The sequence below is a fragment of the Gadus chalcogrammus genome, chromosome 7, assembly GCF_026213295.1.
Source record: "Gadus chalcogrammus isolate NIFS_2021 chromosome 7, NIFS_Gcha_1.0, whole genome shotgun sequence".
In the NCBI taxonomy this organism is placed as follows: domain Eukaryota; kingdom Metazoa; phylum Chordata; class Actinopteri; order Gadiformes; family Gadidae; genus Gadus; species Gadus chalcogrammus.
In genome coordinates, this window is record NC_079418.1 from 6,598,139 (window position 1) to 6,612,015 (window position 13,877).

Here is a 13,877-nt window from a genome sequence, read left to right on the forward strand (position 1 = left end):
TAAAAACACTTTTCTCCAAATAGCTTTTTTATAAAAACTTAAAAATGTCACCCAACAATTTAGCTTTCTGGAAGCTGGGTGCTGATAAGGTAAATGCTCTGAAGTGCATGCTTCGAAGGTCACCTCGCTGAAGCAAGAGACACGATTTTTTCTTAGGTCAAACTTAAACGCTGCAATGCCTCATTTCTAATTAAAAGCCTTTGTAGGAGTCAACTTAAAATGGTTGGGCGAATCCCGTCAGGAGAGAATACAGCAGCCAACCCTAGACTTTACGCTTTGCGCCTTTATCAACGACTTTAAATTAATAAATAAGGAGTCTCGTGGACGTACGAAGAGGTTTGATTAACGTCCGATAAACGGCAGATAAACGGTCGCAGATCGGAGCTCATTTTCAAGACAGACCGAACTCTAAAGCTCTCTCCTGTAAAAACAAAAACAGGTTTATCCTTAAACAAACACATCTGATCACTTTAGCGATTCCGAAATCCAAATCAGGGGGCGTGGTCATTACTTTGTGACATCACAAATCAGAAAGCCCTGAATGCAAAAAATGTTACATTTGGGTTGGTTATTTTTTGGCATTAAAAATAAAAATGAAAAGTTTAACAAGCTTTTCTTGACCGAGGGACTCAAACCAACAACCATGGCCTGGGGGAGGAGGTAGTACTGTCTGTACCTGGATCATAGCGCAGAGGGCGGGGGCGATAACCCTACCCACTAGAACCCACCCACCACCACCCAGTAAGAGGATGGGGGAGGGCTGAGGATAGAGGGAGGGGTGGAGAAGGAGGAGGTGGAGCAAGGAGGGTGGGGGTCGAAGGAGGGGTGGAGGTAGCGGAAGAGGAGGAGAAGGGAGGGTTGGGGTCAAAGGAGGGATGGAGGTGGAGTAGGGATGGTGGGGCTGACCGCCCATGAATAGAGCATTGAGGAGGAGTAGGGAGAGGTGGAGGAGGGAGGGTTGAGATCGAGGGAGGGGTGGAGGAAGAGGGAGAGGTGGAGTAGGGAGGACGGGGGTAAGCATCGAAGAAGAGGTGGAGGAGGTGGAGTAGGGAGAGGTGGAGTAGGGAGGACGGGGGTGAGCGTCGAGGAACAGGTAGAGGAAGAGCTGGAGGAGGAGGAGTCGGATGTAGAGGGAGAGGTGGAGTAGGAAGGGTGGAGGTTGAGGGAGGGGTGGAGGTGGAGTAGGGAGGGTGGGGCTGAACGTCGAGAAAGGGGGGGAGACGCGGCCGCCGTGGTTGCGGGTGCCGTCATGACGATCAGTTGCCGTTGGCGTCCGGGTTCGGCCACGGCTCGGAGCTCCGTCGATGCCCGCCGCCCCCGGCTCCACCCCCGCTGCTGCCGCCCCCAAGGGTGGGGCGCCACATGCTCCAGGGATTGTAGGCGGGGCTGAGCTGGCCGGGCGAGGCCGGGACCTGGGGGGAGGCGGGCGAGGGGGGGCAGACGTCCCCCCCCAGCAGGAGGTCGGAGAGGTGGCGGTTGGGGGCAGGTGGCGAGGAGAAGGTGTGGAGGGGGGAGGAGTCAGCGCTGGTGGACCAGATGGAGGGGCTGAAGGGGGGGCTGGACGACCACAGGCTGCTGCTGCCCAGGATGGACTGAAGGGGGGGGGGGGGGGGCACATAATTAACAAATTAGTATGCCGACATTGCTAACCAATCAGAACGGAGACATCGTTAACAAATAAGCACATAGAGAGTGCTCTCTCCCTGTGTAACACACACACTCTAAACCCCTCCCACACAGACTAAACCCAGAACACAGAAAGGAGTGGTTCTTAAAGACTTTAGGGTAGGGGTTCTTAAAGACATTAGGGTGGGGGTTCTTAAAGACATTAGGGTGGAGGTTCTTAAAGACATTAGGGTGGGGGTTCTTAAAGACATTGGGGTGGGGGTTCTTAAAGACATTAGGGTGGGGGTTCTTAAAGACATTAGGATGGAGGTTCTTAAAGCAGGGATGCACACACATGTATGACAGAAAAAAGAGGGAGCTACACGAAGTCGGAAAAAATGTGACGGCATGATATCCTATTATCATGAAAAGGCCTATGCTATATGCTATATACCTAGAAAGATAAAAACGATATTAGTTACTCAGTTAAAGTGACTTTTTAAACTAAGTTAATTTATTTTCACACACACACAAACACACACCTCGGCATTGGATATGTGATCACAGGTACAGGTACTGGCCCTGATCTTATCTGCTGCTTAGGGGGTTTCTGGAGGAGGGTTTCGGAGAAGCTGTGCAACACTTTGTGTAGTTATTGTTGTTGTCACTTTCATCCGATGAATGTCTGCCTTACAGTGTGCATACAGGGCATGTACACCCCTGCTGGCATAATTAATTTCTTTAATGCAGAGTGTGCATTTAGCACATCATTTTTTTCTAAATTTTTTTGAAAATATCAGACAGTGGAAAGTTATGCTTCACTGACTTCCCCTCAGTCGTGGCTTCTAATTTTAACCCTGACCACTTCCAACTGCACTTGCACCCTGCGTCCTGTTGCACAATAAGTGCGTCCTTCTCCGATATTTCCCACCACTATCCTCGGGTCGGGCCGGGCCTTTGATCGAGAGTTTTTTTATTTTTTTTTGGCCTAATCTGAGGAGAAATCTATGGCATAAACAGAAATATTATAGGCCTTTATTACACAGGTCTTCTCAATGCCGCGGAACGCTCCGTTCATTTTGGTAGTAGTCCGGTCACTTGTTAACCCCAGCGTCTTCCGTTGCTAAGCGACGTCACCGTCTTTGCGGACAATTTATAATTATTGCTCTGCTGATCAACACTACGAATGCTGGTAACGAATAAATTGTAAAAAGGCACACCATGTGAAGTTATTTTTTTAGTTTTGGCAAGTAGCCGTGTAATAAGCGGGATCATGTAGGCCTATAGAACGTCGCCGGTCATTATAGAAAATAAGCCCCTTCAGGGCGAAGCAAGACCCCTTCGCTGCGCGTCGGTGTCCTGTTCGCCCTGTCGGGGCTTATTTTCCCGATAATGACCGGCGTTCTATACATTATCCCTTACATATATATTGAGCAGAGTAGGCCTAGTAACAAATGTGTACAAAGTTACATATTTGTTAAAATAAATGTCGGGTTGAAATCGGGCCCGGGCTCATAATTACAGTTAATGTGTCGTGTCGGGCCGGGCTCGGACAGAACGTGCACGGGCTCGGGCCGGGTCGGGCTTGATTTTCTGGGCCCGATCTAAGCTCTAACGTGCGCATGCGCATGAAAAATGTAACCTTCAGTCGACGCGACGGCACGGGCTGTGATTGGTCCTCTAACAAAATCATTTCCAGAATCCCTTTTCTTCGAAGGCTCGAGGGGTCTCAGTCAGTCAGATTACGGAATATTGACACCTGCACGCGCGCACCGATCGACGCCCCCCCCCCCCCCCCCCCCCAAAAAAAACCAACTCTTCGGATCTGCACGAACCACACAGGTCCCCAAATGGCGCGTTTCCACTGCAGGGTGCGGAACGGATCGCAAAGGTGCGGGTCGGGTCGCGTTTCCACCGCCAAAAGTGGGCGTGAACCGGACTTTGCCGTACCCGTGCCGGCCCCATTCTCGGGACTCCTCCGTTGCGGTACCCAAAACGAGACCAGACACCTGAAAGGGTCCCGTGAAATTCTAGCTACACCCCCCCTCCGTTGATTGGTCGACAGAATCGTCACTTCCAGGTGACGCGGGGATAAAAACAAACAAACAGTAGCCTCGAGGTATTATTCTTTACAATTAACATGTCGCGTAAAAAGCTTGCTTGGGCGAACAAGGAGGTGGAGACGTTCGTCTGCATTCTTGGGGAGGAAGACGTTGTTTACGATGTTTACATAGCTGCCGCGGCGATCGACATCCGGCCTACCACCAAGGGTACTGTCGGCAGTGGAAACGCGACCTCGGAACTGAGCTGGGCTATACCGCCCCCTCCCTACCGTACCTTTGCGATCCGATCCGTTCCGCACCCTGCAGTGGAAACGCGGCAAAAATGTACGATAAAAAAAGCGACTCGCGCCAAAAAGCGCGCCGTTTGCATGTCTGTTAAAGACATTAGGGTGGAGGTTCTTAAAGACATTAGGGTGGGGGTTCTTAAAGACATTAGGGTGGGGGTTCTTAAAGACATTAGGATAGAGGTTCTTAAAGACATTAGGGTGGGGGTTCTTAAAGACATTAGGATGGAGGTTCTTAAAGACATTAGGATGGAGGTTCTTAAAGACATTGGGGTGGAGGTTCTTAAAGACATTAGGGTGGGGGTTCTTAAGGACTTTAGGGTTTGGGTTCTTAAAGACATTAGGGTGGAGGTTCTTAAAGACAGGATAGGAGGTTTTTAAAGACATTTGGGTGGGGGTTCTTTTTAAATTTGTATGTTGTTGTTTTGATTAATTGCCCCAGAAATTATTGCGATAAGCGATAATATTGCCGTTTTTCCACTGATATAATGATAATGGCATATTAATGCAAGTACACCCTTTCGAAGAGCAATAAGCTTTTATTTTTAAAGAACACTGGAACTGGACGTCTGGAAGACATTTAGAATATCCAGAATAAATTGTGTGTTGCATAGCGACCGTCGATGCATAGCGGCAGCCAGGAGGGACTACTTTTTTGTATTCTTTAATTAAACGGCTATTTTGACTTTCTTGGTTTCTATTTAAATGTAGTGTGTCTATGACTTTCGTTTCGCCATAATAGTAACTGTTGTATAAAAGCAATAGATCACTTCAGTCAGTGGCATGTGCTCATTATACCACTGTGAAGAGGGTCGCCGGCCCTCCGCTGCGCGTCGGGGCCGGACAACGCCCCTTAACAGTGGTATAATGAGCACATACCACAGCCTGGCGTGATCTATTGCTTAAATATATAATGCATAGAACGCCGGTCATTATCGGGAAAATAAGCCCCCGTCTGGGCTTATTTTCGATAATGACCGGTGACGTTCTATACATTATCCCGCTTCTTACAAGAAAAAATAACTTCACATGGTGTGTCTTTTTACAATTTATTCGTTAGCAGCATTCATAGTGTTGATCAGCAGAGAAATAGTCTGCCAAAGACGTTGACGTTGCTTAGCAACCGAAGACGCTGGGGTTGACAAGTTACCGGACTACTATCTATGCAAGTGACAGAGGGTTCCACGGCATTGAGAAGACCTGTGTGATAAAGGCCTATAATATTTCTGTTTATGGCATACATTTCTTCTCAGATTAGGCCATTAAAGCAATGATTTAAAAAAAAGAGTGCGAATGGAAATTATTGCTGCCGGCAAAAAGTTATCGCTCATTTTTACTTATCGCGCAATAAATTGATATATTGCTTATGAACCCCCTAGGTGGGGGTTCATAAAGGTGGAGGTTCTTAAAGACAGAAGGGTGGAGTTTTTTAAAGACATTAGGGTGGAGGTTCTTAAAGACAGAAGGGTGGAGTTTTTTAAAGACATTAGGGTGGAGGTTCTTAAAGACAGAAGGGTGGAGTTTTTTTTAAAGACATTAGGGTGGGGGTTCTTAAAGAGGGTGGGGGTCTCACGGTGGTGGTGCTCCCGGTGGAGGCGGTGCTGCAGGGCCAGGGCTCCAGGGTCTCGCTGGGCCAGGCCGAGGTGGGGGGTGGGGGGCAGGGCGCCGGGGACGACAGGTGGCCGAAGTCGGACCAGCTGGGTGGGGGCTCCACCATGCTGCGGGCCGACGTCATACCGCTGAACACTGGGGGGGGGGGGGGGGGCAGATGGTTGCTGGTTGACTTACGAGACAAACGACCCCTACACAGGACACTGTATATCATGGTTCTACATATCGTAAGTCTCATAGCATAATTGATATCGTTAGCCTGATAGCATAATTATTTATGCTGATAGCATAATTAGAATAATTTCCTAGCCTCAAAGTATACTTCGTCAGCCCCATAGCATAATTACTAGCATTGGCATAATTTCTATCGTTAGCCTCATAGCATGATTAAACACAGATAGCTAGGATAAGGATCATGTTTAACTCTGATGGACCAAACTCTATGCAGTTGTTAAAGCGGGGAAAATTATCTGTAAAGTACAAGAAGTCTAAAGTCTGCTACATAACACCGTTTTCCATTGATTGACGAACTCGCTCCTGATAGGCTGAACAGAATCCAGCTTACCTCCTGATAGGTTGAACAGGTTGTTGCTGCCGAAGGCGGAGAAGGTGTTGCTCATACCCGATGTTGCCCGGCCATTACCGATGGGGCTGAGAGGACCGGGGCTACAGGAGACACAAGGAACGTAAACCAACAACCCTCTGCAATCTGTAACTTTACAGTCAATCTGTAACGTTTCAGTCAATCTGTAACTGTAAAGACATCTGTCTGGGTTGAGTCCCAGAATAAGGCATTGGTTCATGGTTAGAGTCCCGACGTCTGTCTGGGTTAGAGTCCTAGAATCTGGGTTAGAGTCCTAGAATATAAATTGCATGCCTTTAGGTCGGGTTGGAGTCCTGACACAGGTAACTTTGAAGGGTTTGAGACCCGAGTTCTGTCTGGGTTAGAGTCCTAGAATCCGGGTTGGAGTCCCAGAGAAAGGACCAAGTTCCTTTAGGTCGGGTTGGATTCCCGACGTGGGTACCAGAGACTGTTGATCTGATCTTAAATACATTGCACATTCTAAAATGCTGATCTATTTTACTAATTTCTTTGCATATATTTTCTTTTACTTATCTATTATTTTATTTTATTTTATTGTGTGACAATGTTTATATGTGCAGCACTTTTAGTCTGCCTTGTGTATGAAAAGTGCTACATAAATAAAGTTGCCTTGCCTATAGTCCATCTGCAACTGTAAATTAAATCTGCAATTGAACAGTCAATCTGCAACTTTACAGTCAATCTGTAACATTACAGTCCATCTGCAACTGTAAATTAAATCTGCAACTTTACAGTCAATCTGTAACTATACAGTCAATCTGTAACTTTACAGTCCATCTGTAACTGTAAATAAAATCTGCAACTTTACTGTCCATCTGCAACTTTACTGTCCATCTGCAACTCTAAATTGAATCTGCAATTCTATAGTCAATCTGCAATTTTGCAGTCAATCTGCAGCTTTACAGTCAATATAAAACTTTATTATATTATTCTGCAACCTTAAATTAAATCTTCAACTGTAAATTCTGCAACTATAAAGTAAATCTGCAACTGTAAATGTAATCTGCAACTTTACAGTCAGGCTGCAATTTCACAGTCAATGCTTGTAAAGTTTCAGTCAATTAGAATATACTGTCAACGTCCGCCTCAAATGTCTCAGATCGCAGACATAAATATAATATAATCAAAAATAAAAACGTCTACTGATCAAACTGGCACATTAATGAAGTGATTCGTTTCATCTCTGCTTGTAACTTAGTGATGACAGTTAGGTCTTGTATCATAGTGATGATAGTGTTGTCATGACGATTGAGAAGTAAGAGGGAGAGAGGGACAGACCTGTCGGAGCAGTCACTGTCCACCGAGGTGGACGGCGCCACGCCCGTCCTGCTAATGGGGCTGCGGCCAGAGCTGCTGCCCCCTGGTGGACAAGGAAGGAAAGACAACACGTGAACAAGATGCATGTGTGCGTCTGGTTCAGACACAAACACACACACACACACACACACACACACACACCAGCGGAGGGGGCAATCACATGGGCCTCAATCATTTGAGAATTTATTGATTCATTCATTCTGGAATTCCTCCATTTGATAATTCACTCATTCATTTGATAATTCATTAATTTGGTAATTCATTAATTATTTAGAGAATACATTCATTCATTCACACGCCTAGAGCGAATCACGTTGCGCATGTTGAGTAATGCCACGGCTGCGCACAGCGTGATTGGCTGAAACCAAGGGCGGAAGAGGCGCAGCTGACCCAAAAGGTATAGGTGTCGTTTACCTGGGCTTTTGTCATAACCCGCGGCGACAGCGGCGAAGGTAGGGTTCCCGTTCTGCCCCGGCAGCGAGGTCGACTTGATCAGCTTCCCTTTGGGGGCTGGCGTGACCTTTGACCCCAGGTCACTTTAAAGAGCGAGACAAAGGGGGCGGGGTTAAAGACACAAAGGAGGTGGTGTTAGAGAGACACAAAGGGGCGGGGTTAAAGAGAGAGAGACGCCGTCTACAGCGTTGACACGAATCAGACCGTTCATTTATTCATTCGAGAATTCATTCATTCATTCAGTCGAGAGCGCATTCATAAGTTCGAGAATGCTTTCATTCGAGAATGCATTCATTCTAGAGCTGTCAGTTAAACGCGTTATTAACGGCGTTAACGCAAACCAATTTTAACGGCGTTAAACTTTTTATCGCGCGATTGACGCAATTATTATATTTAAAAAAAAAAAAAAAAAAATTTATTTTATTTTTTCTTTGGCTCAAAACAAAGAAGCAGTAGCCTGACTGCTATGTTCAAATGACATTTTTTCAAAGCAGTCATTTAATTGCACTATAGGCTCTTTTTTTGTATCGTCCTGTTTTGATCAGTATATGCCAATGTTGTTATCAATAAAAAATCATTTGCACAAGGCAAGCCGATGCACTTCACCATGTTGATAAGAGAATTCAAATGAGAAGAATTATGGGACAAAAAAATCAAGGGATATTTAGCATAGAAAAATAATTTGTGATTAATTGCGATTAATAGTGAGTTAACTATGACATTAATGCGATTAATCACGATTAAATATTTTAATCGCTTGACAGCTCTAAATTCATTTGAGAATGCATTAATTAATTCAGTCAACAATGCATTCATTCATTCAGTCGACAATGCATTCATTCAGTCGAGAATGCATTAATTCAGTCGAGAATGCATTAATTCAGTCGACAATGCATTCATTCAGTCGAGAATGCATTCATTCGTTCTAGAATGCATTCATTCGTTCTAGAATGCATTAATTTGTTCGCGAATGCATTAATTCGTTCTAGAATCCATTAATTTGTTTGCGAATGCATTCATTCGTTCGAGGAATGCATTCATTCGTTCGAGAATGCATTCATTCGTTCGAGGAATGGATTCATTCATTCAGTCGAGAATGCATTCAGTCGAGAATGCAGTCTGTCTGTCTGTCTGTCTGTCTGTCTGTCTGTCTGTCTGTCTGTCTGTCTGTCTGTCTGTCTGTCTGTCTGTCTGTCTCCCCCCTACCAGAGTGGTGAAAGTCCCAGGCCGCCGGCACCGGGGTAGAGGGAGGAGCTGGAGGAGGTGGAGGGGGGGGGCGGGGGGGGCGTTCTCATGGGCCTCTTCAGGAAAGGGTCGGCCTGCATGGTCTGGAGGGAGATCTGGTGGAGGCTGTCCACCGCTGGGGGAGGAGGAGAGGGGGAGAGGTTAGGGACCAGTAAAGCCATCCAGTAGAGAAATCATCCATCCGTTCATTCAAGGTTTCATTAATTAGTTCAAGAATGCAGTAATGCGTTCGAGAATTCATTAATTAATTTGGGAATTCATTCAATCCTTCACTCATTCGAGATGCATTGACGCATTCATTCATTCATTCATTCATTCATTTATTCGTGAATTCAATTATTGCTGAATTCATTCATTCGTGAATTCATTCATGGATTCATTCATTCGTAAATTCATTCATGAATACGTTTGTGAAAACATTTGTTCATCCACTCATTTGTGAATTTATCCATCCATCCCCCTGCTCCTCACCGCTGGTGTTCTTGAGCAGCGGGACACAGTCCCACTCGGGGGGCGGCGACACGTTGCTCTCCCCCTCTGAGCTGCTGCCGCTGCTGCTCCTCCCTGCACATCCTCCTCCTCCTCCAACACCAACTCCTCCTCCTCCGGCACCGCCCACAGCGGGGCTGGGGAGGTGCTTGGCGAGCGGCAAGGGGCGCAGCTCCTCCAACTTCCCTCGAGGCACTGGGGGGGAGAGAGAGACAGAGAGAGTTAGGGAGAGAGGGAGAAGGGGGAGAGAGAAAGAGAGAGACCCACCCACAGACAAACAAACACACACACACACACCCACAGACAGAGACACACACATACCCACCTCTGGGTTTGGAGGGGAGGACCTTAGTGACGGCGGGGGACCCGGGACCGGTCAGGGCGGGGCCCAGGGCCGTCTTGGAGGTGAAGGCCTTGCGTTTGTTCTCCAGCGGGGTGACGTAGGGCAGCTCCAGAGAGCTGATGACCAGATGACCAGGGGAGGGAGGAGCACAGGGAGGAGGAGGAGGAGCAGAGGGGACACACAAATTAATCATACGCAGGGGGGAGTGTGCTTGGGGGGGGGGAAAGAGAGAAAGAGAGAGAGAGAGAGAGAGAGAGAGAGAGAGAGAGAGAGAGAGAGAGAGAGAGAGAGAGAGAGAGAGAGAGAGAGAGAGAGAGAGAGAGAGAGAGAGAGAGAGAGAGAGAGAGAGAGAGAGAGAGAGAGAGAGAGAGAGAGAGAGAGAGAGAGAGAGAGAGCACCACCCCAACAGACCACATCACAACGACCTCTGACCTTCTAACTACACTGGTAGTTATAATGTTGTTTGGTGGAGAGGGGGACAGAGAGAGAGTGGGGGAGAAAGGGACAGAGAAGGAGAGAGGGCGAGAGGACCTAGGGCATAGGGTTCTCCTGGCGAGGGGGGGGCGGTCAGATTACCCAGCAGAGGGCCTGTGAAGGTGAGTTATGATTAACAACTGGGGGGAGATCTTCACCCACAGCGGGAGGAGGGGGTGTGGGGGAGGGAGACCGACAGAGAGGGGGGGGGGAGAGAAAGAGGGCGGGAGAGACAGAGAAAGATGGTGGAGAGAGAAGAGAGAGGGGGGGAGAGAGGGGGAGACCGGGAGAGAGGGGGAGGCTCCTGACCTGGAGCTCAGACTCTTGTCCTTTGTGTGGTTGGCTGGCTGCTGCTTCTTGTTCTTGGGTTTGAAGCTCTGCTCCTCCTTCTCCTGGGGAGGAGGAGGCTGGCTCCTCTTCACTGCCAGCTCCTGGAGAACGCAACACAGACCATGTTATAAACCAACCGAGGTCTTATAAAAGTTAATTATAATTATCACTCCCTGAAGGTTATGAATCAGGGATCAAAAACCACTGGATACTGGAAGGAGCATACGAGGTAGTGAGAGAGGGAAAGAGAGTGAGGTAGTGAGAGAGTGAACAAGAGTGTGTGTGTGGGGGGGGGGGGGGGGTAAACGATAGTGAGTGAGTGAGTGAGTGAGAGATAATGAGAGTGGGAGTGAGTGAGTGAAAGAGATTTTGTGGCTGAGTATGATTGAGTTAAGGAGAGTGTGAGTGAGTGAAAGTGTGTGTAAGATGGTGAGTCTGTGAAATAATGAGTAAGTGGGAGTGAAGAGAGAGTGAGCAAGTTCATGCGTGAAAGAGAGTATGAGTGAGAGGCTGAGTGAGGTGGAGAGGGAGCGAGTAAGTGAGTGAAGAGTGTCATTGTGCTACTGTGCGCGTAGGTGTTTGTCTGTGTGTCTGTCCATCCGTGTCTCTGACCTCCCTGAAGCTGGCCTCCGTGTCCGTGGTGCTGGTGTCCGTGGCGACCGATGAGCTGTCGTCCGTCTCCTCCCGTGGAGGCTCCTCCCCCTTCCCCGCCTTTGGCCGGAGATCCGCCTCCTCCCTCCTCTTGGGCACCTTGGGCTTTCGGGGAAGCTTGACCTTGGCCCCTAGAGGTCAGAGGTCACGGCGGAGGAAGGTCGTTAAGACAACAGAATAACGATTGACTGACGCCTGACACACGGTGTGTGTGTGATTGTGGGTGCGTGCCTGTGCGATGTTTGTAAGTAGAATTTTATAACGATCCATGACGCTAATACTTCAACGTGTGAAGATTTTAGAAGCAAACTAATAATAATTAGTAATTGTACTCGATAAATGACCTAGCCTGGAAATCCAGACCCACATCTAGAAAGCAGTAGGGTTTGGCAACGAGTAATAAAAATGGCACAACTTGAGAGGCGGTACCAAGCACGCATTTGAAAATATCACTGCACGCAATTCTATGACCAATAATGAGCAATTCTATGACCAATAACTATGACCAATCAGAAGAATACAAGGGGTGACGTATCCAGACCAGCAGAGCTAACCAATAGATAAGAGGGTAGACCTCACCCATGAGACGACTAGTACCAAGACTAAATCTAAATCTACTAGATTCAGTCTCAGTACTTCTATATCTAGTTGATTAAATCAGATTTTCTGATTAAAATCGATAATCGGGTTTGGTTTGAAAGAATCTGAGATTCGATTTTTAGGCCGAATCGCCCAGCCCTCCTTGGGGCAATAAGGTTTGATAGAAGCCGATGAAATAAAGGTAGCATCAGACGCATAGCGGAGCTCACAACCTCAAAACCCATCTCTTCAAACCCCCTCTCTCCTCATAAACCTACTTCAGAAAGGTTTTCACGACGCGGGATCACTCTTGCGTTCACAAAAATTATCATTCGCCAAACAAAAACAATCATTCGCATTCACTCCATCCAATCAGAACACATGCCAACTCCCCCCCCCCCCCCCCCCCCCCCCCCCGCACCTCTGATCTGCGGGCAGGGCGTTGCCTCCCTCCCCCTCCCTCCCTCCCCCCCCCCCCTCACCTTTGATCTGCGGGCAGGGCGGGGCCTCCGGCTCCTCCCTCTCCGTCTCCGGCCTCTCCAGATCCTTATCCATGGCCTCCAGCAGCTTGTTGTACTCCTGCTCCTCGTGGCCCCCAGCCCCGGGGGGGAGTTCCCTCACCCCCGACCCCCCCGCCACCACCCCCCCGGGGGCCCCGGGCCCCGAGCCCTGTGCCTGGGGCTGCTTGGGGCCCGAGGAGCGCGCCTTGCGTCCGGGGTGTTGGCCCCCCAGGACGGGGCCGTCGGGGGCCCGGGACGCCGCCTGGGGGGGGTGGGGGGGGTGCTGTTGGGGGGGAGGCGGCGGGGGAGGCGAGGGGGCCTGGGGGGAGGGCCGGCCGGGACCCCCGGGGCCACGGCTGGGCTTAGCCGTCGCTGGGCTGGAGGGGGGAGGAGGGGATTGGGAGACAGAGGTAAGGCTGGGAGGTGAGGGGCAGACGTCCTACATTATGATGCGTGAGAGGTGTTAATCTTAATTGAAGGCCTCTTACTTGAAGAACTCTTAATTGAAGGCCTCTTAATTGAAGAACTCTTGATTGAAGGCCCCTTAAATTAACCCGCTCTCCCCTCCTCCCTCCCCCCTGTCCTCCCGGTGTGCATGTGTCGGTGTGAGTCTCCCCTCCCCTCCCTCTCTCCCCCCTGGTGTGAGTCCCCCATTACTGTGAGGCGGCGTTCTGCAGCAAAGCCCCCTCTCCACTCCCCCCCTCCCTCCCTCCCCCCTTACTGCGAGGCGACGTTCTGCAGCCTGACGATCTCCCTCAGGTCGAAGGGCTCCCTCCCTTCCCTCTCCTCCCCCCCCCCCCCTTACTGCGAGGCGGCGTTCTGCAGCCTGACGATCTCCCTCAGGTCGAAGGGCTTCCCGGTCTCCAGGGGAACCATGGCCGCCTCGTAGCAGAGCCTCTTCTTGAAGCCCTCCCAGATGCCCAGGGCCTCCAGGTAGGCCGTCACCACCACCAGCAGGAACATGGAGCTGGGGGGGGGGGGGGGGGGGTCACAGGTCAGGGGTCAAAGGTCAGTGTCTGACCTGGCTGTCTGTGTATCTCAATCTGTGTGTGTGAGTGTGTCTTGGTAAATTGTGTCACTTCATCCGCCACTGTGTCGGGTAATACTTTCCAGTCCGGTCCGATCAAATTTGCATATTTAATACATTCGTCATACGGCGCTGCACAGTTCCACAACCATTAACATCCGGCCTTCTTCTTCTTCTACGCCTCTTTTGCTGAACTGCGACTGTCAACATCCGGGATAATATACCAGAAACAGGGCTCTCAAGTCTAACGCATTCAGCGTGAGACACACGCAATTCAACCCATGAACAAGCTCACACGCCAC

General features: G+C 49.1%; 1 protein-coding gene across 1 annotated transcript in view; it reads right to left on the reverse strand.

The window, feature by feature from the left end:
* Window positions 1–1,218: 1,218 nt before the first annotated feature.
* The window catches only part of LOC130385928 (transmembrane protein 131-like), a 50,661-nt gene continuing 38,002 nt past the window's right edge, over window positions 1,219–13,877 (reverse strand). Inside the window, exons 30-43 of the mRNA XM_056594713.1 lie at window positions 13,354–13,515; window positions 12,853–12,925; window positions 12,531–12,810; window positions 11,431–11,600; window positions 10,798–10,919; window positions 9,997–10,130; window positions 9,654–9,866; window positions 9,144–9,297; window positions 7,899–8,020; window positions 7,311–7,527; window positions 7,183–7,189; window positions 6,129–6,420; window positions 5,526–5,698; window positions 1,219–1,592 (exon numbers count right to left, since the gene is read on the reverse strand). Coding sequence (XP_056450688.1) covers window positions 1,257–1,592; window positions 5,526–5,698; window positions 6,129–6,420; window positions 7,183–7,189; window positions 7,311–7,527; window positions 7,899–8,020; window positions 9,144–9,297; window positions 9,654–9,866; window positions 9,997–10,130; window positions 10,798–10,919; window positions 11,431–11,600; window positions 12,531–12,810; window positions 12,853–12,925; window positions 13,354–13,515 — 2,455 coding nt within the window. The 3' untranslated portion in view covers window positions 1,219–1,256. The remainder of the gene's footprint in view (window positions 1,593–5,525; window positions 5,699–6,128; window positions 6,421–7,182; window positions 7,190–7,310; window positions 7,528–7,898; window positions 8,021–9,143; window positions 9,298–9,653; window positions 9,867–9,996; window positions 10,131–10,797; window positions 10,920–11,430; window positions 11,601–12,530; window positions 12,811–12,852; window positions 12,926–13,353; window positions 13,516–13,877) is intronic.